At 31.5% G+C, this 26213-nt stretch overlaps 4 protein-coding genes across 7 annotated transcripts in view; 2 read left to right on the plus strand and 2 right to left on the minus strand.

The window, feature by feature from the left end:
• Positions 1 to 15655, minus strand: part of LOC143911562 (ras-like GTP-binding protein Rho1) — a 147182-nt gene extending 131527 nt beyond the window's left edge. The window contains exon 1 of the mRNA XM_077430491.1: positions 15411 to 15655. The gene's annotated coding sequence lies outside the window, so the exon portion shown is untranslated. The remainder of the gene's footprint in view (positions 1 to 15410) is intronic.
• The window catches only part of LOC143911561 (pyrimidodiazepine synthase-like), a 155988-nt gene that overhangs the window by 44472 nt on the left and 85303 nt on the right, over positions 1 to 26213 (plus strand). The gene's annotated exons all lie outside the window — the stretch shown is intronic.
• On the plus strand, positions 21659 to 23871 carry LOC143911559 (DNA cross-link repair 1A protein-like). 4 transcript variants are annotated; one of them, XM_077430484.1, is made up of 9 exons: positions 21659 to 21860; positions 21944 to 22084; positions 22150 to 22261; positions 22336 to 22479; positions 22559 to 22704; positions 22783 to 22949; positions 23020 to 23137; positions 23368 to 23483; positions 23582 to 23871. In XM_077430484.1, exons 1-9 carry the CDS (start codon positions 21776 to 21778, stop codon positions 23741 to 23743), a joined length of 1191 nt encoding a protein of 396 aa, XP_077286610.1. In that variant the 5' UTR covers positions 21659 to 21775; the 3' UTR covers positions 23744 to 23871. The 4 variants fall into 4 exon arrangements, with proteins under 4 accessions (XP_077286610.1, XP_077286611.1, XP_077286613.1 ...); XM_077430485.1 differs by having other exon boundaries at positions 23560 to 23768; XM_077430487.1 differs by having other exon boundaries at positions 23368 to 23479; positions 23560 to 23702.
• Dip-C (dipeptidase C) overlaps positions 23777 to 26213 on the minus strand; it is a 61819-nt gene continuing 59382 nt past the window's right edge. Inside the window, exons 8-14 of the mRNA XM_077430482.1 lie at positions 26052 to 26127; positions 25638 to 25831; positions 25356 to 25490; positions 24552 to 24666; positions 24289 to 24480; positions 24019 to 24170; positions 23777 to 23947 (exon numbers count right to left, since the gene is read on the minus strand). Of these exons, the coding sequence (XP_077286608.1) occupies positions 23893 to 23947; positions 24019 to 24170; positions 24289 to 24480; positions 24552 to 24666; positions 25356 to 25490; positions 25638 to 25831; positions 26052 to 26127 (919 nt within the window). The 3' untranslated portion in view covers positions 23777 to 23892. The remainder of the gene's footprint in view (positions 23948 to 24018; positions 24171 to 24288; positions 24481 to 24551; positions 24667 to 25355; positions 25491 to 25637; positions 25832 to 26051; positions 26128 to 26213) is intronic.

The following is a 26213-nucleotide window of genomic DNA, read 5'->3' on the forward strand; positions in this document are numbered from 1 at the left end:
TAACATCGGTTTTCTACCTCACAAGCGATCTCACTCGCACGCATTAGGCCGAAGTGCTGTTCGGAGAACACATATTACTGCGGTGCACAGGTTACGATACTCTGCTATACAGTATATGTTAGCTAGAGGGTTAAGTGACTATTTCACAAATGTCAATCGCGCACACGTCACTAAAATTTCAATCACAGAATATCTGGCACTCGAAAACTCCACCCACTGATTGTCACCCACGCGAATTATCATACTTACGAGAATTTGAATGCCTGATATTTCATATTATATAACATATTATTTAATACATACCTATATATACATACATATACTATTTGAACTGTTGATTTTGAATTATTAAATATAAAATGGAAAATTTGAAAAATACTTCTTTGGTCACGAAAAATAATAAATGTTAAAAATGGTGGAACAATGTGCTGATGGAAAAAAACCATAAAATTTTAATATGTAAAGGTTCCACAGCAAAGAGCCCTTTATCCCCGAACAAACACTTGAAATAATTGGTACAATGTACATGTACTATAACGTACATAACACGTCGAGATCCGAATATATCCGCTGATTCGTATCGGCATTCACGATTTCCCGGACATTTTTTCGGTTCCGACAAACTGATAGCATTTCACGCTCCACATGCTCTTTTGTCGAGTCGTTTGGGGTCACAAACGTCACCTCTAGACTTGCTCTGGTCTGACACTATCGTCATATCCTATACAAAAAAACGCACACACAAAGCAATCCGCCATTTTTCAAAAGCGTGCCATTAATAAATGAACAACAAAAGAAACCTTATCTCAAATATATTTAAATATACCCTATCGCTTCAAATTCGTTTATTGAAATAAGCCGCAGCATCGACACAAGTGCACCGACTTATCGTATATTATATGTAAGATTATGTCGGAAATGACGAGTATGAAGTCGACAGCGATCGATTAATAATATTTATCGACAAACACACGGGTTAAATAAATCTATAAGAATTTTACTCGGTTCGAGATAAAGGCGCGAAAAAGAGGAAAATTCGCGCGGAAAAACTCGACTCATGATGCGAGCGGTCGAGTGACTGAAAAAAAAGGTTAGAAATAAATTTAATTCCTTAGGTAGAGGGCAAAAACCGACAAAAATATTTACTTTAACGTTTCGCGATAAAAGGGAAACAACCGCGCAAAAAAACTTGGTCGATGCGATAGCGGCGAAAGCGTGCACGAAAAAATATTATATATTTATTAATCAATCCGATTCTTATCAAAATATACTACGTAATATTTTGAATTAAATTATTAAAATTATGAAATTATATTATACAATAATAAGGAGCGGTCGTCAATCATGCACTAGAAAACGCTTTTAATATTCGAACCTTATGAAACGTGACGTCTCTGATGAACCGCGTGTATTTAACATATTAGCGAGTTAGCACTTTAGTCCTCATTCATCAATCATCCCTGACTTCACTATACGGGCTTTCAATAAACAACACTTCAGGGCCGCTTAAAAAAGTAAATAGACAAAAGTATATAGGCTAATTAAAAAAATTTGAACATTGGCAACGGAAAAATTAACCAGAACGGAAGAAAACTGCTATCATTCGATCGACAAATTACCACGATATTGGGTATACATTAGGGTTTCTGACCCAGGTCGGCCCGGGACAAACATTCCCGGGAATTCACGAAATTTTTGCTGTCCGTGTCCCGGGAATTCTTATCTCGAATCCCGGGAATTTGATTTAAAAAATCTTGGAAATATACAACATTTTCAAGACTGCGCGAAGGGAAATAATAAATCAAATACACGAAGTATCGTAAAATATTCTCAACTTCGACTGAAACTGAAAGAGTTTTTTCCATTGCTGGAAATTTTTGTACCAAATCTAGAAATAGGCTTTCGTATTCTCATTTAAGTATTTTAGTATTCTTAAAAAGCTACTTTAAATAAGTTTACTTTTATTATTACATTCTTTCCAGTTAATAGATTTATTATATTATGTATTGTTTACTTTTTTATATTTTGTAAATAGATATTTTTTTTATTAATAAAAAATGTTTTTTACACGTGTCCCGGGATCCCGGGAATCCCGGGAACGATCCCGGGTTTCGTCCCGTGTCCCGGGAATTGAAAAAGTCCGGGAATACAGAAACCCTAGTATACATATGCTACAGTCAAAGTGTATTTTCAGTTGTAATATATTCCAACTGGCATTTCAGGTCATTCATATTCGAATACAATTAACTAGTAAATTACAGCTGTACAAGCACAAATGCACTTTCAACAATGTGTGCCAGTTGTAATATAACAGTCGAGTTTTGACAGTTCTAATGCTTTTACGAATGCTTTAGAATTCAATTCGTTAATATATTTTTAATATTATTACTTAAAAGGCCTAACAGGTAAAACCAAATCATGGAATAATCATTGAATAAATCAGAAAAAAAAACACATGTATATACACGCAAACACATATGCACGTACACAACACACACACACACACACACACACACACACACACACACACACATATACACACACACACACACACACATTTATACATTTAAAAAAAATATATATATATATATATATATATGTATACATATATATTAGACGATATTTATACCATTAACACTTAAGAATCAATATAACGTGTATTTCATAGCAGACAGTGCGTTATAGTTCAGGTTCGCCGCATACACTGCACTCCGAATTTAGCCGATTCATCGTCGAAAACAGATAAAATCGATTGGGGAGGACGTTGAATAAAAATATCATTTGGGAATGGCAGATTTTCCAATTAAATGAAACCTTATAATGTAATGTTAATTTGGCCCGCAGCGCTGCGCCGATCGCTTTTCTTTTAATCCTATTTCTGCGGATTCAATTAACCCATTCTCCCCCACCTCGTGGCTGATGCGAAAGCGTAGACCGGGCGGTCTTTATGCGAAATTTAATTGTAATTAAAATCACCCTCCTTCCATCCACACCTAACCACTTTCGCTCGCTCTCCTTTGAAAGCCGACTCTAATATTTCCACAGACACTTGGGCGAATTAGGATTCGTTAATTCAATTACGCTACACATCGATTTTCTTTCACACATTCAACAGACTAATGCTTAAGTTTGTCAAATAACCTTTAACTCATTAAGTCAGAAGCGAACTACAAAACTAAGCGAACTATAAGACACACCGAGGACACGATTAAGAATTTCTAATCCCCATAAAGTTAGTTTAAAAAAACGGCTGTATCATATTGAATCACATCATAATGTATTTCCAATAAAATACAAATATACATACATATTATTATATACATACATATATTGCGCGCATCATTGTTTTCATGATTGATTGTGATTTATGAGTGGAATTTTGATTTACTCTCTTCCATTTGGGCCTCACGGGGATGTTTTGTATTTGCAGTTAGTTGGTTCTTTCTTATTTATTGGAACTGGCTGTAGGTGCAAGACATTCCTTATGTTATAAGTTGATATATTTACGTTATCTGCTATTATTGAATGCTATTGTTTTTTTATGATTATGTATTTTTGTCTGTGTATATACATATGTATGTATGTACATACATATATATTTGTTTTTCTTTCTCAATTTTCTTTTTATAAGAAATTCCCTCCTTTGTTTTTTTATAATTTGTAATTATTATTATCCGCTATTTTAAAGCTTATAGTTTTTTTATGATTATGTTAAATGTGTTGTTTGTGTATACATATGTACATATATGTATATGTTTTGTTTTTGTCATGTCTAATTTCTACAGTTATTTTTTTTGTTTGTTTTCTGTTATATTTTGACCATTGTGGCGCATTAGGAATTCCTGTAATGCTACAATGATCCAAACTTGAAATAAATAAATACATTATGTATTATTTTGAGCGTTACATTTTCTATACAACACCATATGAAAAATTGTCAAGTTCATACAAAGGTATGTATGTATGTATGTACGTTGAATTATACACTAATAAATATTAAAATTAATAAATAAAAAATGACAATATAAAACAATTTACATACGTGAAAATCATTGACATGCATGCAATATGTCAATGAGTATGCATGCAAAAAATATATATACGTAAGCTGATTTTAATCGTATGTATGGTTTATTTTAAAATAAAATTCATCAAAAATTTCATGATCGCAACAAATCAAAATTTGTATTAGATTTAATATATGTAATATACGATAGATATGTAAATAGGTACATATTTTGATTGTTTATATTTTATTTTATTTAAAAAATCAATACCACAGAGACTTGACAGGTTGCCCCAAAGCGTCAATGTGATTATAATACAAATAATAAAAATCATAAAAATTACAAAAAAAACATCATAAAAAAATAATAAAAATCATAAATAAAAAAAACATAAAAAAATAATAAAAATCATAAATAAAAAAAACATCATAAAAAAATAATAAAAATCAAGTAAAAAATATGTACACAAAATAAAAACAAAGAAATAAGATTGAAAAATTTATATCGTGCTATTTAGGATGTGTTCCACCAACTCAACATCACTGGCATCGAATAGGTCCAAGTAATGTGCCAGTAAGTTAAGGAGTCGAACAGCTCTCGAGAGGGGGGAGTTCATGAGCACGTTTGATTTAGCCCTAATTGGCAAAAATATATCATGTTTTCTTAAAACTCTACGATTTTCCGGGGCCCAGAATTTTAGTTTCTCCAGGATAGTGGGATTGTGAATCTCTCCTCTAAGTAATTTTACGAAATGTTTCCCAAGAAATAAATCTCTTCTCTTTGCCAGGGAGTTGAAACCCAAAGATCCCAAGACAAAGGCACTAGGGAACAGATATGGATAAAATCCAAATGTCTTCAGATATAAAAATCTAAGGAATTTCCTTTGGACTCGTTCCAACATTAGAGAGTAACGAAGTTGATAGGGAGACCATATAATGGAGCCAAACTCGAGCACACTGCGAACTAATGTACAATATAAGAGACGAATGGCAGTGAGCCCTAGTTCGGACGAATTACGGATTACGAATCCAAGGATTTTTGTTGCCCTATCACAGATATTCTCAATGTGAATGTTGAAACTCCAACTATTTTCGAAGACTATTCCCAGATCAGATATAAATAATTCTCTCTGAAGAAGAGAATCATGAAATTTATACGGATATTTAATAGGAGAACGAGAACGAGAGTAAGAAATGACCCTACACTTTAGGATATTGAAGGGAAGTTTATTAACATTAGCCCATTCATAAATAGAATTCAAATCCTCTTGCAAATAAAGAGCGTCAGGTAAATCAATTATTCTCTTATAGATTTTTAAGTCATCCGCATATAATAAAAATTTAGAATGGTGAATAGAAGATTGAATATCGTTGATAAATATTAGGAATAATAAAGGGCCAAGATTTGATCCTTGGGGAATCCCAGTAGTGGCAACATACTCATAAGAAAAGCAACTCCCAAACTTAACGAATTGACGTCGATCCTGTAAATAAGAAATAAAAAGACTAACAAGATTATAAGTAAATCCAATAAAACTTAATTTACTAACTAAAATTTTATGATCAACTTTATCAAACGCCTTCTCAAAATCAGTATATATTACATCCATTTGATTATTACAATCCAAAGTGCTGGTTATGTCACTAGAGAAACATAACAAATTGGTAATAGCTGATCTGGCCGGACGAAAGCCATGCTGCTGATCAATGAGCGTATTTTGAAAGTGATTAAAAATGTATCTGTGTAATATTACCTCAAACATTTTGGCTGGCGCTGACAAGATAGTTGTATTTGCATAAAACATTTGTATCGTACTGTATTTTCCAATGAATGCACATATGTACATATGTATGTACATATATTATTTCTAAACTGACTAGAAATTGTATAGACCTTAGTGGACAACTTTCCGCAACTACATTGAATGAAAACCACTCGTATTCTCTTCCATTCCTACGCAAGACGACTTCTAGCCATTATTCTTGTACACATTTTTCGTAATTCGTATCCCCAAATTTTCACTCAGTTTTCCTTTGTTTTTACGTATTTTACCACCTTAGCTTCAGTCACACTTCTCATCTATAAATTATTCATAAAAACGATATTTACTACTCGGGGATCAAATGAGATTTTCATAATGCAACGGATTTAGTATATTTTCATATAATATTATTATATATGTATGTACTATAATTGGCACCTCGGACATTTGCCAAATCGTCCCGCAGACTACTCGTCTGGACCTGGCTTCAACCTTGGCCTCCAATATACGCCGCATATAATGCACAGAAGATAAAATAATGCAACGCGTCAGTCAGCACACGACGAAATGAAAAGGAGTATCCGAGAAAATCAAAGATTTTCCAGTTCATTCGATAAGACTACAATGATGATAACACACGTACGTACATACATACATATATGGCCAGTATCCGGTATACGTACACCTACGCACAATTACTCGATCTCACCTAATATCATTTTATACCAAAATTCAAACGAAGTGCGTCACACTGATGTATCAAATAATAATAAAAAAGTATAAATAAGATCGCACACGATCCGCACCAGTGATGGATGAACGTGAGTCGACGATTTTACCGTCCTCAGTGGGCGGCATTGGAAATTCAACGTGACAAAATTACGTTACTATAAATGCACATTAATTATTAATTAATATATTTTTAAAGTGTGTGAAAAATGTTACAAGCGTTACTAACTACAGTACATATTTTTAATATGTATATTGTATAATTAACCTTTAATTTAATTTCCAAAGAAAAGGGTTATTAACGCCGCAATTGCTGTATGTATTATATGTATATAAATACATATGTACATATTTATGTACTAAAAAACACAAAAAGATGAATACTGGACAACTGACATTTCACGCAAGTGAATAATCAAACGAATTACATACGTATAAATTTACAATTGTAAATTAAACATAGAGTGCAGAGGGTACTTTTAAAATGGAACAAAATGTTTTCTCAATTTGTATGAAAATATTTTTGCAAAAATAAAATAATAACCAGTGAATTTTACTTTAGATATCTGCATACATTGTACATTGAAAAATAGCATTCAGTCAATAAAAACAAAATTTTAATAATATGTACAAAAATATCTATAATATTGTACATAATATGTTCATTTAATACGACGAAATCTGTATAAGGGTATCATATTTTGTTGTTAAAGTTTGTTTTTTCTGAAACAACTTTGTAAATACAAAATTTAAAAACAGTGTGTATAAGGAGAAGATCAATAATGAATCATAAAGTAAAAGCTGGAATGGTGAACTGTAAATACTGTTTAATAATTATGTACAGGTAAAATTACAAAACTGTTCACAAATTGTGTATGTACATATATTAGCTATGATATTTTCTGGTTAAATTTTCATATGTTATATGAATTTTGATACTGTCATATACTACATACATAACACATAAAATATTTGTAAATTTAGATGAAAATCTATGTAATACAAAATATTTGTACAGATTTACTTTTTAAATTCCATATCAATATTTCAATATGTATAAAGTATGCATGTGTACATATGTACATATGTATGTATGTATATACGCAGACACCGTTCCAAATATCTAAGAGAATTAATTTCGGCGGAATTTTTAAATGAACACCGTTAAAAAATTAAATCATTCACACCCTATTCGACTATTACCGACGGACTTGTCAAAATTACATTTTTGTATTTTCTGACAAATTAAAATAAATCGAAAAGGCGAGTCACATTTTAAATTTACATCCAAAAAAGTGAAAATACTTTTTCATTACATTTATATTCATATGTACATAACTTGTGACCCCCTTTGTCCGAGTCCGTGTACACACAGTGCATACCACGCATAGGGACTTATTAAATTTCCAAGATAAATAACTTACATATAAAATTATATAAAAGACTGGAGGAAGGGGAAATACAGTTGGGGGAAGGATGAGCACTCAAGAGGAATTTTAATAAAGGAATATAAAATACTTAATTATAATGAAACAACGATTCATCAAAGAAAAAGTGGTCCTTCGCAGTCGCGTTCTGGAGACGAAACGCCCCCTCGGAAAATACGCCACTTTTGAAAAGACACCATTGATTAAAAACATCACTTTATAAACTTCGATGATGATAACGATGCTAATAATGTTATTAATGCGTGCAAACAATTTCAAGTTAACCTCGATTGATAAAAGCCGGATAGTTGACACAAGCAACATTTTATCTCATTCACTCGTTTATGAACATCCGAATTATGTAAATATAATTTTTCAAATATTACAAAATTAGTAAGATCACGTTCGTATCCTATTTAGAACTGTGCTCTTACAAAGAAGTTAAATAAAAATATATATTGCATTGTTGCGAATTCGATAAAAGCTACGTATACATAAATATGTATGTATATATTTATTTATTTATTTATTTATTTTATTTATATATATATATATATATATATATATATATATATATATATATATTTATTTTATTTATATATTTATATAAATATATATATTTATATAAATTTATTTTATTTTATTTATATATTTATATAAATATATATTTATTTATTTTATTTATATATTTATATATATTTATTTTATTTATATATATATATTTATATATTATATTATTTTATATTTATATTTATATATTTATTATATATGTATGTATGTATAGGTACTATATCGAAGAAGAGCACATATTCTCTGATTTCGATTACGAAATAGAGAATTTGTTCAGCGGTGGGTTGCTGATTGAATTTTTAAACGAATATCGGATTTTTTTCATTAATAGTCAATGGTCAAATAATGAAAAATAAAATAAAGAAATAATTTAAATGTTGTTCTATTATTATATATATTTTTACAAAGAACAAAATTAAATAGATCTGTGAACAGTCTCAATTATTCCTATGTATATCAAATGTATTAAAATGAATATATGTAATATGTAAACACGCAAAATATGTACATACATATATTCAATATTTTCATCCCTCACTAAATCGTCGATCCACTCCTTTCCATATTTACCAAAAATCACCATTAAACCGTCTCAATATATTAGAAATGGATTTCCAATATCGTGAAATTCGAAACCCACTTCAAACCCTATACAGTATAATAGGCAATTAGTCAACAAAATGCTTTTAATAATAAAATACAAATGTTCCAAGGTACATAAACACATAATCGAGAGACGAGATACCTATTCCCCAACCAAACTACAAATATGATCTAACTGGTTAGTTTTAGCTTTGAGGACGAGCGGCGTACCCTCTCCTGTAGAGTTTCAAACGCATGTATGTAATTTAGTTGTGAAACGTGTAATTAAAATCGGGCACAAAGTCAGTTGCAACGTACCTACGCTTCAGAATTTAATACACACATAGCTACAATTATTATTTATTTATACAATTTTAGCTAATTCGCTAATTTTCATACATACTTATATTTTAATATAATACATACTTAATTACATAACTTCAAAATCCTTCACAGAAGTGTCTCCTCGCACCTCGCAAAAATGCATTTACGCTCTTAGAAGACCTGACTCACTCAGGGAGGGCATTGTACATGAGCACACCCCTGTGAAAGACACCACCGCTGTCTTCTTTTTCCTTACTCTACCTACAACTTAATTACTCTTCTAGTATGGATATCATATTTCTTATTATATAATACTTAACTTATGATCTAACTCATAAACAAAAGACAATGTACTGAGATTTAAAATATTTATAATACTCATCCATCCCAACATACATACTTCTAATACTTTTTAATCTACCAACTTTCAAAATACCTCTCATAGCTTTTTTTTGTAATTTTTGAATTCAATTATCTTCCAAACGGCTAATTGAAACTGATTGAAATTTTTTTACATGTAATAAAAATTATAAATTTTCCTAAACCGGAAGTAGTAGTTTTACTCAAGAGAATCGAGGTTTTTTTATGTTTTTCTCAAAAACCTTTTGTTTTATTGAACTAAAATGTCATATCTAGAAGTTTAAGTTTAATACCAAGTTATTTATAAAATTCAAAGTCAACCGGAAGTGGCAGTTTAGTCTTGTTCGATTTTCTTCCACTATATTTTTCGACCAATTAAAGATGCGTTCTCTTCACGAAAAAAAACAAGTATTATTCTTATATCAATGTGATGAAAATAAAATAAAAATCATTAAATGTTATAAACCGGAAGTGGGATTTTTTCCTCTTAGAAATGTCAAAAATGTTTACGATTCTATCCAAACCCCTGAACGTATCAAGCTGACCTTTAAATTATTTTAATCTTATTGATATTTATTGTGTATAATACTGTGAATACTGATATAATACTGTGTGAATGTGCGGTTCAAAACTGAATTTTTATAATTATATGTACATATATTCAGCATGAATGTACGTACCTTAAAATTCATTCTCGAGTTTATGTAAGTTCCCAAATATGTTATATTATCAACTACATATTTCAATAATTGTATCATCAATCCTTACTTCATTAAATACATTTTTACTTTTCAAACACATAATTTTTGTGTTTTATTCACATTTCATAATTCAATTATATATTTAAAATATTAGACATCACATCAACATTACAGTCTATGATATACATATATATTTGGGTATCGTCTGCAAAAATATGAATTTTACACTTATTAACTGAAAAAAAGATAAAACCCAGTCGAGTACCGTCATCGCCAGTCGTCGCTTTCCCGATTTGCAACAAAATGGCGTCGCAATCGTAAAACATGAAAAGCGCGCGAAGTTGCTTTCCCGCGCATTTATCGCTTCGTTCGAAATTTGCTTCGCAACTCGCAAACAGGGATCGTAAACATCGGGCACAAAAACGACTGTAGATTGCGTTTACATTGTATGTATGTTACCTACGAGACGTCAGTCGCGTAACTTTACTGCCGACTCCTCGAGAAATGACTCCCGTTATGGCGGCTTCGCGCACCTGGCTCAAATCGAAAAATGGCGCGAAAAAATTATATCGAGAATGTCTCGGTAGGCGAACAAAAGTGTGAATAGTATCTTAGTGGCCAAATGCATTTGCATATCTAGTTTCGCTTATCTTCGCGTTGCAATATGACGCATTCGATTTACGTCGCACTATCATGTACATATGTACATACACACACATATTCCAGATTCGTCTAAGCCCCATTTTAAGCACGAAATTTAAAACAAGAAAACATACACGCAAAATTCACAAAAAAAAGCCAATCAATCTATAATTCAAATTAAATCAAATAAATGGCAATTGGGAATTTGAGAAATCTACATATTATCATGTACATACATGTACATTTTACGATTTTTCAAATATCATTAGGTCGATTAGGTCGATAGGTCGATTTAAATGCGTCTTCAATAAATGAAAATATATATGCATAAGTATAGTAGGTGTGCCGTCAAAATCTCTCTGTTTTTATCGGGTCTACCTTACGGGACCGAAAGTGAAAAGCCCGAAAAAGCCAATATCGGAAGGCAAAGATCGAAAATCGAAAGATCTTAAGTCGAAAGATCAACAAAAAAAAAGGGTGCATGGTAAACAGTACTATGTATATATATATGTAATATATATGCATGCGGTGAAATTATCGCTCTTTTTGTCATAAAGCCTTGTTTAATGTGGGCGCGCAGGATACGGGAGGAAAAGCCTGTTCCTCTTGTTCCTGTTGTATCCTGTTGTATTATAACTTTTTCTGGCAGCATGTTTATAATGATAGAGATTTCCAATGATAACTCTCAAATTTTCTCCGAAGAACTATAATATTATCTGTTCATAAAGACGTACATATGTAGATATACCGATTTAGTGATTGTGTAAGATATTTCATGATACCAATTTTACATGACACCATATAAAATTTGAATGAATTTTATTCAAATTAGATTTTCAAATACCAATATGAAATTAAATAAACGTCAAAATCTCCCAATCAACTATTGCAATATCTACTGAATCGAATTACTCTTTTGAAATGATAATAGAAAAATAGCACATGTGTAATATAAGGCTAAAATTAATTCCTTTGAATTTCACACTTTTCAATTGCAATCTTCCAAACGATGCCAAGACAGAAATACGCGGGAAGGATGTCGTCCTGACGGAATTAAATTGTCGCAAGTACCGAACGAGAAATTACACTCCAAAACGACAAAAATAGACGGAACGAAACGTTGACGAGAGCGGAGCAACGAACGATGGCAACAAAGGGATGCGATGCTGGGACTCTTCATTAGCAAAAATATAAAAACATTTACTGGCAATATGCAAATTATGATGCGACGTGGACTTTAATTAGATGAAGTTTCACGACGGTAAATATGGTAATCAGCAGATATGGGTATTAAAATATTCACGAATTGTGCTATATTGTATACATACATACATACGTAAATATGTATGTAGCTTTGATTGCAGCTATTGGTATTCCAAAAATTCACTGCGATAAACGTAAATTAGTTTTAAATTGCGTCTTGAAACTGTTTTAAATTTTTTACTTGCAAAATCACAATTTATTGCCAACATAAATAGTACTAATACTCCTCAAGATATTTAAATCTCTTCATCAAATTAGTTTACAAGTTTTTTTAACTACTCTGTGATAGTTGTTATCAACTGAAATTTATCGCTTAAAATGAAAACATTACGTTGTTTGTTCTCGAAGTCATCCCATATTTTGATCAAATTGTATGGACAGATTATACTGATATACATATACAAGGTAGAAAATACATCGCGAAGTTCCCAAAGGATCGACGAAAACACTAAACCAAAGTCACAAATGGTGCAACCACATTTCCGAGACTAATTGAGAAACTGTGTTACGACATTCATAATATGTTATATATGTACATACGATACATACGTATTTAAATAAATGTTGCTACCGACAAAACTTTATACCACCGAAAAAATGTAAAAAAAATTAATTTCGATTTAAAATTTGCCAGAAGTTTTCTTTTGAAGTGACTCTCGAGATATACAGAAAAGGGGTGCGGGGTGGATAAAATTCGGTTTAGATTTAATAAGTTTTTATCTAGCAAGTTAGCCACTGTTAACTGAGTGAAAATTGTGTAATGATATGTAGCGCTGTCGACGAAAACTTTGCTCGTTTGGGGTTCACCGCTGTGCAAAGTTTGAAAACCGCTGTGGCACCCCCCACCCACCTCTCTTGTACTCTTCAGATAAGACTTCGGTGATTATTCTTCGCAGATTTTTATCATAATATTACATAAAATAAAATATTGTGAACCGGAGGCTGTCTTGATATTCTCAATTTATTATATTTTATAAAACATGCGTGACTGAGCGTATGATATATAAATGAAACAACGGAGAGATTGGGAAGAAATAAGAGGAGAAAGGAAAGGAAGAGTTATGAAGAAGAATATGTAAAGAAAGAGAAATGTGGAAAAAAAGATCGCTCTCAGAATTTCACCTTTCCTTAACCAAACTATTCAGAATAAAGTAACATTATTTCCACTATAAAACATACCGAAACAATAAACTAAATAATACCTCGTTATTTTTATGCATTTTTCTATAATGCGTAATATATGGACCGTCTTGTGCATCTGAAAATGCCAATAATGATTAATATAAATTACTCCTATCAATATTAGCCATACTCGTCGATTTACTTTGGAGACCTCGCATACAATAAAAGAAATACCTCTTTCATAACCATATACACCAATTCACAGACTCTCGAAAGCAATTTCTACATTCTGTAGCAGATCTCCGCAAATGTAGTTTTTGAACACGAGTTGGTAGTACACATTTTACCAACAATTGCACAAAAAGCGTTGATATGTACATACATTATTTCAGTCATGTTAACACAGCGCTCATTTGCTTACATTGACAGAAATCCAAAACTCCACCATAAAATTATTTTAAATAATTACCAAATGTGGAAAAAATACTCGAATTTTCCTTCGGAAAGGTACTAGGCTTTTCTATAAAAAAGCGCTTTTGCAGCGCATGGGTATGTACATATCTACATATCTAAATGTTTTAAGATCTTTAATTGAACCATGTACTCAGTACTGTATTCTGAGAAACAATCCCAGATGTACATTTTATACGAAGCGGAAGAGGAAAATTTTATAGCAAGGTGTTATTTGCACAAATTGAGAAGCCCAGACTCGCGGAAGTCTGCAATGACGGTAAACAAATAAAGGCGCGTTCACACCGAGACACGGTCGGATAACGAACGGCGACAACAACAAAATTTACTTTTCTCTATCGGAATTCCTGAATTAATTTTCAGGGGTGTCGACAAACTCGCACAAAACAAACAAAATCAGGACAGGTCGACTCAAGCCGGGGCCTACCTACGTACATACATATGTATAGTTACGTATCCACAACATAATACAATCACCCCAACTTTGTTAATTAATCTATCTGAGTATATGTACATATGAATATAAAATTGAATAGATGTTTCATATTTAATTTAAACATACATTCCAATACAACACATTGCCATCAAACTTTCCAGAATTACTACATAAATTTTAACCTCTATCATAGTTCAATTTTGATATACATATATATGTATATACACGTATGCAAGTGCATGCATCTAAGAAAAAGCATGTATCTAATAGATTTTATGAATTCGCTTTTATTGAACTATGTACAATGTGTATGATATATTAGGTAAAGGGTATTCATTTGTTTAATAGTTGTAGTTAGTTGAACAAAGTCGGTGAAATAATAATACAGGTGAAACAGGTAATAGTAGTAATTAAACCCATGGATAATTTGATCACCTCCATTAATTTTACGATTTTTACGGGTCGTTTAAACTAACGCATATACCTCTCACATATAATTCGATTCCGTTGTTAGTTAAAAACCCCATTATTTCAACAAACCTTATTTACATACATATATGTATGCCCATAGAAGTTGACTTTGAATTTAATAAGAAGAGGTTAATAAAAATTTACAAAAGTATTGATGTATTTAGCTAATATGTAGTAGTTATTTGCACTTATTTTCAAAACATACATACAACATGTATAAAAATTGAAAACAAAATAAGAGTTATGCCATCCGTTACAATAAGTCGCAAAAACACAGCCTTGAAATAGCAAACTATTAACAGACGTGCGCAAAAATTCAAACGTGACAATGCCAACTTTTTTTTTATCAAAGTCTGTACCTCTTCGATTTTTCGTTAAACGATCAAATAAAGTCAGTGAAACAAACACACACACATAAACAGCTACAAACAGTGTCAAAAATCAGCACATGTTAACGTCCATGCAAAAAACCGGCATTGTCACGTCGAAAGCCGGCGAGAAGTGTCGCAATAGCCACGACCGAAGGTTAAAAATCGTACATACCTTTTGACCGGTTCGCAACTTCCGGTTTTCCGGGCGAAAATCGGCAACAAAGTCCCCGGATCGTGTGCTCCCGCAACTTTTTCAACGTTCTTCCAATACTTTCTCGAATGTTTGGTCGGCGAACGAGTCGCAAATCGCAAACGCGACAAGTTGAGGAACAGCTGTTGTCGTCGTACGAGCGAAAACTCCAATATAACGAGCTCCGGCACGTCCACAACTGACAGAGTCTGGCGACTGACTGGTTTGCGAGAGAAGCGGAGCCTGTTGAGGATGCAAGATGAGCAGGTGTCGACAACCGTTTATTCAGTTACTCACGAGGTACGAATCGCATTCCGAGAAACTATTACATATTTCGTCATACATTGTCACCGCCGTATCGTAATCGCACTTATTCTCAGATGTCAGCCACGCGTCATTTAAACGTACAGTATAAAAAATAGTACCGAAAACATTTTAGATAAGAGAGTATCTCATTAAGACCAACAATGTGTATTCATTGTAAGGCGGACATGTCTGTTAATTCACTTTCGTTGTAAAATTTAATGTGTTTAAAATTATATATGTTACAGTCGATGTGTATTTTCAGTTGTAATATATTCCAACTGACGCTTTGGGTCATTCGTATTCGAATAAAATTCAACTAGTAAATTATAACGCAAATACACTTTCAATAATGTGCGCCAGTTGTAATAAAACAGTTCAGTTTTGACAGTTGTGATGTTTTTGTGAATAATATATCAATAATAGTATCTAATCATTATATGTACTAATCATCAATAAAGGTACGAATTATAGTGATGATTATTTATTACGATAACTCTAAGAATGTGTTCAAAACAAAAATGTGACTTTCCAACTCAATTTACTAGTCGCTTTATGTTTTCACGAAAGCCTAACCTCTCCATCTAACCTGGTACCAACTTATAGTTGAACTGTATTCTTAGTTGTAATATATTTTGACCAGTTACAATGTAATTCTCCATATGAATCAACTATAGAATATATTCTAACTAGTCAAAATATATTACAACTGGAAGATACAATTCATCTGTAACACATATACATATGTGCATTTAATTGTAGTTTCACAATATGAGTAAAAGAATCTCTTAATAAACTTATAACTAGTCACCGGACCCAGATGGTGCCACGTATTGTTCAAAGGTTGTAAATGCATTGTTAAGGGTTTGCCGAACCTTTCTTACAAAGAATTTACAACAATGGAACAATGGATAGCACTGTGACTATCCTACCTCTACTTATAACATTTCCAAACCCTTTTTTCTGAAAATACATAAAAATATCGTTCCCACTAACAATAAATCAAAAAAAGTTTAAAACTGGGGGGGGGGGGTAGGAGGGACAGGTGGCAAAATGGGATTTAAAATTTTTAAAGACATAATTTGAATTTAGCTCGCATATAAAATAAAGAGAAATTGTTTTAGAAAATTATTTCTTATAAAATATTTTTGAGTAGATGAAATTACTTTTATTAAAATATGTTTTTAATTGCATACATGTATGCACATATAATTAATATATATTCTGTAAAGTGTATTCTATAAAGAAAATTCAGTTTACTTAATAAATAAATACTTTGATATTAATGATTTTTTAAATCATGATATATACTATCTAATAAAAAGATACAGAACTTTTATATTACCATTTTTTGTATTTAATGTTGTAGTAAATTTGTAAAATATATAGAAAATGGGGGACGGTAGGGGGTCAATTGAAAAGTTCGTACCTGGGCTCAATATATCCTAGCTACATGTCTGAACTTTTTTTATTATTTTCAAACATGAACATTTTTCATTTAAATTATTAATAAAATATCATAGTAATTTAAAGATTAGTAAAGACCTAACTGGAGTGCAAGTCTTTTAATGACTTCACATCCCTATATACATACTTACATACATACATGAAGCGGCAAATAATCTCCGTAGCAACTATTGAACATAACCGCCATTTATTATTTAACTTGAATAATATTATTTAAAAAAAAACATGAATTTAATTAAAAACAAATGAATTTTGTTTTTCACTTACATAGCAACGAAAAAACTATTAGAAAACTTAAAATTTATATACTCCAAAATGCAATTAACACTTTCTCCATCCAAAATGTCATCTCAACTTTCAAAAATCAATATAGATCACTGCTCTAATAGATGATTCTAAACATGAAGCGATATTTAAGCGCACATTAAAAGGTGTGCGGCCTCTGTACAATAAAGATATACGTAGACCGTAGTGTACCTCCACGACGAGCCCATTCATAAAAACGTATCTCCAACTCGCTCAACCGCGCTTCCAAAACTGCGTCCCGCACTTCCAAAATTCCACTAGCAACAAAGCAATAATTATCTTCATGTTATCAGAATTAACATGAAGATACACCTATTCACCTCTGAGTGCAAATCAAGAGATCTCAACAACAAACGCGTGAGAAATGGATTACAATCGAATTCTAGCCCGCTTCATGAGTTTGGACAATACGCAGTTCTCCGGGTGAAAGCGATCACTACTTTCACCGCAGACTTAACCTGATCTTTAACTTCGGAAATAGCCTTGATTGGCATTTAGAAGGCCCGAAATTGTGCTTAATCATCTCGTTCAAAGTTTTTACCTGGATAGAATGCTCCAGCTCCAGATCACGTGTGGTCTCATCTCGTTCATTGCACAAATTCTTTACACTACACTGCACTGATAAATTATTGAGCCGTACCCGAGCGAACAATCGAACTGAACTAAATTTGAAAAATTCACAGTTAATTTTCACTCGAGACAAATGAATTTTTTTTCGTTTTTCTTTTGAACATACATATAATAATTTATTATTTTAATTTGAATAAAAAATAACATTTTTTGTTCGTGACAAATTCATAAATATAAACAAATTAAAGTATGTACATATGTGCGTATTGAATTATTCATTTTCAATTCTGATTTCATCATATCCATGTGCTATTGAATATTTCTGATTAAATTTTTGCATTTAACATATAAATGTGTCTATTTTTTTGTTATTTTATGCAGCGAACAGGTTTCATTATACTAGACATTTCTTGCAGGAACATGTTACGACTTGGGCGCCACTTACATCCTATTCTATAGGTACCTGGAAGGACCTGTGGGAACCTGCAATGTTCGACAAGCGTTTCCAAGAATTTTTAACCAAAAAAAATCCGTGAAATTCGGAATCCTTTGTCAATTGCCGATCCGTGTGGTATTTCTCCCTCAAATATGTGTTATGAAAAATGTATTCCCTTTTACGAAATTCTAATAATGCATACTTTATTAGAAATTTTGTTCGAATCGAATTTTTTATAAATGTAATTAAAATACTCCATGGACCCAGCCCATCATTTCGGTAACTATTAAACATACATGTGTATGTAGTATGTACTGCTTAAAAAAAGTCAATTAGAATTAAAATACAATCCAATTAATTAAACACAGTTATGTTTCACCTGTGTTAAACTAATTAAGTTTTACATATGAATGTAAACATTATCAATTCATTAAAATGCTTTCAGTACAATTTTAAATGTTAATAATATTAGCTTATTTTTTTATACAATATTGTTTTATATTTCATTACTTTTGACGTTAAAAATATAAAAAGAGTACTTAATAAATTATAAAATAATATTAAATAGTATAATTTATAACGACACTTTCAAATCGACCAAATTTCTAAGGCCGGAACGAACAAAGGGCGCTGCATTTATTATTTTTTGTTTTCATATTTTTCTTAAGGCTTTGGATTCAGGTAAGTGAGAATTATACGTAGATAACGAAATTGTCCGTTATGTATGAAGGAGCTCGTCATTGTTCGTCCAAGATATCATTCCCAGAAGTGGGGATTTCTTTAACTTTGCGGCATTTTTTGTACCTCAAACTTGCACCCTCCCACCCAACCCTTGAAAATGTCGTAAATAAATACTCGTAGCCTCTGTCGCACTAAAGTGGATATTTCTATTCAATCTTTTTACTTTATTTTCGGCTGTTGATACAAGTCTTCCGAACAATCAGCTTTCGTCAACCAATTATCACCGAAAATCCGTATTTTTTCTCGTACACGGAATGGTTGATTGCATCCGGTGTTACTGGACATAAATACTGCTCGGTTGAAAACGTCCATTTTCTCGCACGTAATTGTGCCGATTAACTAACTGGTCAGACTTGAAGTGTTCGTATGCATACGCATTTTTCCCACACGCAAGTTTCCCCTTTTTTGCTCAACATGTGTTTCTTGAAAATAATTCAATCACGACATATGTAAACTCGACAAAATTCCGAATGTCTGTCACTATTGAGCTGGTGATATTTATCGATGTGACATTACTGTTGGCGCGCATACAAATGTTGAATATCCTGTGTAGAAAGAATTTCTGTCTCACGGTCAAATATGGTGTGAATTCGAATTATTTAAAGCAGCGGTAGCGAACCTTTTTAAATTAATTTGACCAAAAATCTACAATTCTAATTTGAAAACTTGCCGCCTGCCATATAAAAATCATCGACTACCAGTAGTTAATATTGCTTTTGTCACTAAACAAAATATAAATTGATGTATTTTGTCACTATGTACAATATTTAGAATAAGTACACCTGAGGCGAAATTTTTCAAAGGACCTCACGTTTGCATTTTGCTTTATCATTTTATCGGTTTCGCATATAAATCAATTTTGGTCTAAATCAGTTTGATAAGCTTATTATACACCTCAATTATTTTTCCCAGCATAAAGGCAATATAACAACCACCATTTATGTTTTCAGATCAAAACTCATAACTTTTTACCGATTTAATTTTATCAATAAACAAACATAAACTCCAAGATTCACGTTATAATTTTTTATGCGTCCTTGTTTTCGCAACGGCTTTTGATATGCACATATTTACATATGCACATCAACGTTCAATGTACATCTAGAACGATCAACGCTCAATGATTGGTCAATACAGGTTTTTCATTCCAAATTGACATTGAAAAGGGGTCAATTTGAAATGAAAACCTGTCAATTTAGAATGAAAAACCTGTACATAAACACAAACAGAATTTTTGCAACCCAATTTTTCAGTTAGTGCTAATTGGCCGATAAAAATAAAAAAACAGTTTGTAACTCTATTATTTATGGCGCGTTTTGTTCCCGTAGGTGTGTAGAAAGAATAAAAAAATAAAATATCGCAAACCAATAAAAATGTTTGTTGAAAATATAATTAAACGAATTACCTGCATATGTACAGTCAATAGAATGGTAAGAAGATAACTAAATAAATACAAGAAATAATATATATGAATTGGCAAAAACCACTTAAGTGTAAACAACAATAAAAAGCAAAAAGGAGGTATGTAAAAATCACTTTCACTCTCTTTTTACAAGCCTCTTTTATATTTCACTTAGCTAATTTCTACAATTTCATGTTAAATTATAAAAACACTTTCACGAGAAAACTGATTGACCGATTTTAGGGTGTGACCAGTTTTCTCGTGACCAATTTTAGGGTGTGACCAGTTTTCGTGTTACGGGTGATCACGTGTGACCGATCTAGAGCGACCGGTTATCTTGTGACCGGTTCACATTTGACTAGTAATTACTAGTCACCGGACCCAGGAGGTGCCGCGTATTGTTCAAAGGTTGTAAATGCATTGTTAAAGGTTTGCCGAATTTTTTTTTCAAAGGATTTACATCAATGGGACAATGGATAGCACTGTGACTATCCTACCTCTAGTAATCACTAAAGAGCGGACCCAAAGCGCGCTGTTCATTGTTCACATGTTGTAAATGCATTGTAAAAGGTTTGCCGAACCTTTTTAACAAAGCATTTACAATAATGGAACAATAGACGGCGCGTTTCCGGTCCTACCTCTAGTAATCACCGAACCGTGAAAAACACCCCCAGCTGTCATTTGATGAAATATCATGTATAATCTTAATTAAAACAAATATTCATTAGCAAACGTTTAGGCCGTTTACATGTCGTTTAGAAGCTTCTTCCAAAATAAATGGTGTTATAAAATACAAACACAAACTAGTCAACTTTTGCCCAAACACAAACCAGCCAACGCTGAAATGGCGACCCTGTTAGGTCTTAGTATAAATCACAACGCGAAACTCAAAAACGCTTGGTTTAGCTGCTCTAGTAATTAATTATTAGTAAATATACTTACTTATCTACCATATACATACGTAACTATTTTTGAGGGATCGCGAGCACTCGTTAGAGTTTGGTCGTAGTGTTGCCAAATTTTAGGGCCAAATTATGTAGACGTCAAATATTCTGTACTGACGTTTGAAACACGTGTTTTAAATGACATGTAATAACAAACATTTATGATTACATAATCAAAATGAAACGTAGAAGTACTCCATTTAAAGCATCTCCTCAATCCAACAAATTGAAAAAGACTTGCCCTCCGTTCAAAAAAATTAAAGGTGAATAAAATCACTTACAAATACAGTATAAATATTCTTCTTTTTTAAATTAACATCTTCAGTAAAACAAATAATTTAAATAGGAACAAAATTTGCCGTTGATGCTTTTTGTTATGGAGATCTTCCCGAAGTTGAGATCTACTTTTTAACTCACTTTCATTCAGATCATTATATTGGCTTGAACGGTAATTTTAAGCATCCAGTGTATTGCTCTAAAATAACAGGTAAAAATGATAATTTTTTAATATGAATTTACTGCGATTTTTGTAATTTTTCTATCGATTTTCAGGCGATCTTTGCAAACAAGTCTTAAATGTGAAATCGAACAATATTAGAATTTTAGAAGACAATAAGACTACAGTTATTGCAGGTACTAAAGTTACGATTATCGATGCCAACCAGTACGTTTTTAATTATATTTTTGAGATGTATTAAATATATTAAAAATTATAATTGTTTGCTTTGATTGTTTCAGTTGTCCTGGTTCAGTAATGATAGTATTTACATTACCTAACGGTCAAAATATACTTCATTGTGGTGATTTCCGAGCTACTAATTCAATGCACACTAATCCTTTTCTTAAGAACACCAATTTTGATTTAATTTATTTAGATACAACGTTAGTATGTTAAATTTTACAGTATCCTTTACAGCTAATTATAATTTATATTCTTGATTCACAATTCCAACAATTTTAGTTATTGTGATCCTAAGTATGACTTTCCAAGTCAAAAAGAAAGCATTGAATCAGCACTTTCCATTTTAAAGAAAAAAAAGTTAGTAATGTTAAAAAATGGAGAGGATTTTTCTAAACTTCTTATAGTTTGTGGCACATATACAATAGGTAAATTAATTTAACTATACATCTTTATTAATTTATTTTCATTGATATAACCTACATTTTGTTTTTATTATTTGATAGGTAAAGAAAAATTTTTCTTAGGTATAGCCGAAAACTTTAAGTTGAACATATGGTCTACACCTGAAAAAAATAAAATATTAAAAACAGCTATCAATCAAGATTTTAACAAAACCCCTAGTCATCTTTGTGGATTACACGTCCTTCCGATGCTAAATCTTAATTACGATGTAATTTTTTCCAAATTATTTAGGAAATATATAAAAAGTTGTATTAACTTTAACCTAATCATATTTTTAGTATTTACATAGATACTTACAAAAATCCAAACATTTCAATGAAATCATCGCATTTAAACCGAGCGGTTGGGAACACTCTAAAGACAGTTTTACTCAACGAGAAAATGTTGCAATATTTGGTAAGGGCTAATTTTATTTTATATATTCTACTTGACAATGTATTATCAATTTTGTTTTATGTCTGAAAGTATTAAAATTTAAATGAATCATGCATACATATTGATTATAAATTCGTGTATGTATTTTATTTATATCAATGACTGATATCAGATAATATTAAATTGAATTATTTAGATATAACTAATTGTCAATATTTTTGTAATATTAAGTAGTTATTTATTTCTTACAGGTATTCCATATAGTGAGCATTCTAGTTTTATCGAACTCCAAAATTTCATTAAATTTTTTAGGCCAAAATCTATTATACCAACTGTACCTGGACGGGGAGGAAATGCTAAAATGCAAGTATGTTCTTATTTGTAATTATTTTATTTAGAATTTATAACTCTTAATTTATCACTCTTCGTATTTTAATTTGTAGAAACATTTTTCTTGCTGGATAGGAGCGGAAAATCAAAAATCTCAAACGAAAATCTCAGATTTCTTCAAAGTTTCCAATAAACCAGGAAGTTCAACTCGTTAAATTTGTTTTTTTTTTAAATAAATTAATAGACAAATCATTAATTTGCAAATCCATTTATATAATGTATAATATCATGGTATAACTATTTACAATATATGTATATAATATAAAAAAATGTATAATATAATTAAGCTATATATTATTTATGTATATAATTAAGAATAAGGTATATTTCTATTAATAATTTTGATAAACATAGAATAGGTATCTCAATATGCATGTACTTATTCATTATTTCTTCAGGAAGTTGGCACCCTTAGACATCCACTCTTCTATTTCTTCAACACTGGAATTACACAGAATATAAATTATCATCACTTTTAAATGTGTATAAATGGAAATAAAATCAATACTTACGTTCTTGGTACAAATGTCAAATTTTCATTGCCATCTTCAGTTATGAGTACATCATCTTCAATTCGCACACCTCCAGAGCCTCGGAAACGAGCTAGAACTTCTGGCACAATATGAGCAGCTTGTGCAGGTGTGCTTAAAGCTTCATCCAACAACTGAAGACATAAATTTATTTCATTCTAATTTCATATTACAAATTATTACCATCAAAAATTTAAATTTATATTAATTACATACATATTCTCATACAGTAAATTATTTATCAATGTTTACCGGATCAATAAAATAACAGCCAGGTTCCACAGTGACGACCATTCCTGCTTTGAGAACACGAGACGTTCTCAATCTATCTAGTGGGGGTTCTGGACGAGTTGGGTGATCGGGCAAATATCCTCCCACATCATGTACATCTAAACCGAGCAAATGACCCAATCCGTGTGGTTGGAACACTCCATTCAGTCTGGCCTTTGTTCAAATTTTACTTTTAGTTCATAATTACCAACTTCTACCACATTCGTATTTTGTAGACAACCTACTTTTATCATGTCTTCGACCTCTCCCTTGAGCAGCCCTCCTTCTTTAAGTTTTTGCAGCATTACTCGGTTGGCCAACAAATGCATTTCTGGCCAAGGAACTCCAGGTTTCGCCTCTCTGAAGTAAAAATACAATTGAAACATTGTTAACTTCATATAAGTTATTGATGTGTTTAATATAAAACAAAATACAATGCCATTTGAATACATTCTAAAAAGTTCAACTTCAGATATAAGCAGAACGCAGTTATAATAGTATAGAACTAAGAGCGCTAAAATGTTTTATCTTATATTATTTCCATATAGAGAAAGTGGTTGGCATACAATTAATTCATTTTAAAACGAAAATTTCCTACACACTACTACATTATTCACAGTGCCACACATTTTTTTTGAATAGACATTATAATATGCACTAATTTATACATTTATTTTTAGTGAAAATTTGACCGTTGACATTATGTACAATGATAAATCTAAATTCAATTTTTTAACAATAATAATGGGTATAGAATGGGTATATATATACAAAAGATCTAAACCATATGAGTATTATTTTGACAATGTAAAAGGAAAGAATAGCTGTAGGAAAAAATATTATCGTCTATTATTAAGTTTGTTTTTACATTAAACATAAAAGACTGGTGAAGTAGAGATTTTCATTATTTTATTTACTTAGGGGTTGGATCGTTTCTGCGAAACTTTCTTCAAATGCATACGAGACATACAACGTGAATTCAAATATTAACTCACTAACCAAAAATAAGAAAACGATGACTACAAAAAAAAACGTATAAAAAATTAAACCTTATTACAGCATTTCTAGCTTCCAGCACGGCATTGTATATAAATTTCTGATCTTCGGTGAATTTACCATTAACTGGAAAAGTGCATGTTATATCAGCCGCATATCCGGCATAATTTGCACCCATATCGAACAGGCTAAAATGAAAATACCATTTCAATACGTGCATACAAGACGCTAGAATCATGTTCATAAATGAACAAAACTATGAGTTGCATTTCAAAAAGTGAATTTTTCTACATATTATTATTATTAAGCCTTGAACTGCTGGACTAATATTTTACCACATGTCACCGTCTTGAATAATGCGCGAATTAGGGGCACCAGCATGACCATAGTGCAATATGGCTGAATTGCAACCAGAGCCACAAATGCATGTGTACGAGACGTGTCGACAACCACCTTTCTCATAGCAGTATCCAAGGAACACACTCTCGCACTGATACTCAGTACGTTCGGGTAGTGCGTAAAGCATTACCTGAAAAAATCAATTTTTACATTAAGTTATAACGGATCATCACCTTCAATAAATATGTCAATTCTTTACAAGTTGTTATCACTTAGATTGTTTACATGGTGAAAAAATTCAACTACGAATTCAATGATAAGCATGCAAGCAAACAACTTGATTTCAATGTAACTTGTGCCGATTAATCATCATCTTATCTATTGTATGAAAAAAAATGTGTATCTTATACCTCTTTATGTGCATCCGAAGATACTTTGGCAACGTAACGCATAACTTCCTTCTCCATATCCGTTTTTACCACTCTCCTGAAATCAGGGATTATAAAATTCAATAATTTTTCAATCAAAACTAAACATTTGTCAGTTTGTCATTACAATAAGTGATAAACAAT

This window comes from Arctopsyche grandis, chromosome 5 (genome assembly GCF_051622035.1).
Source record: "Arctopsyche grandis isolate Sample6627 chromosome 5, ASM5162203v2, whole genome shotgun sequence".
Lineage (NCBI taxonomy): Eukaryota > Metazoa > Arthropoda > Insecta > Trichoptera > Hydropsychidae > Arctopsyche > Arctopsyche grandis.

Excerpts from the sequence above, each read along its gene's own strand:
- LOC143911559 (XM_077430484.1), top strand. The coding sequence starts at position 21,776 with ATGAAACGTAGAAGTACTCCATTTAAAGCATCTCCTCAATCCAACAAA. Across the intron at positions 21,861-21,943 it reads TCCGTTCAAAAAAATTAAAG|GAACAAAATTTGCCGTTGAT; the intron begins GTGAATAAAATC and ends TAATTTAAATAG. Across the intron at positions 23,484-23,581 it reads GAGGAAATGCTAAAATGCAA|GAGCGGAAAATCAAAAATCT; the intron begins GTATGTTCTTAT and ends CTTGCTGGATAG.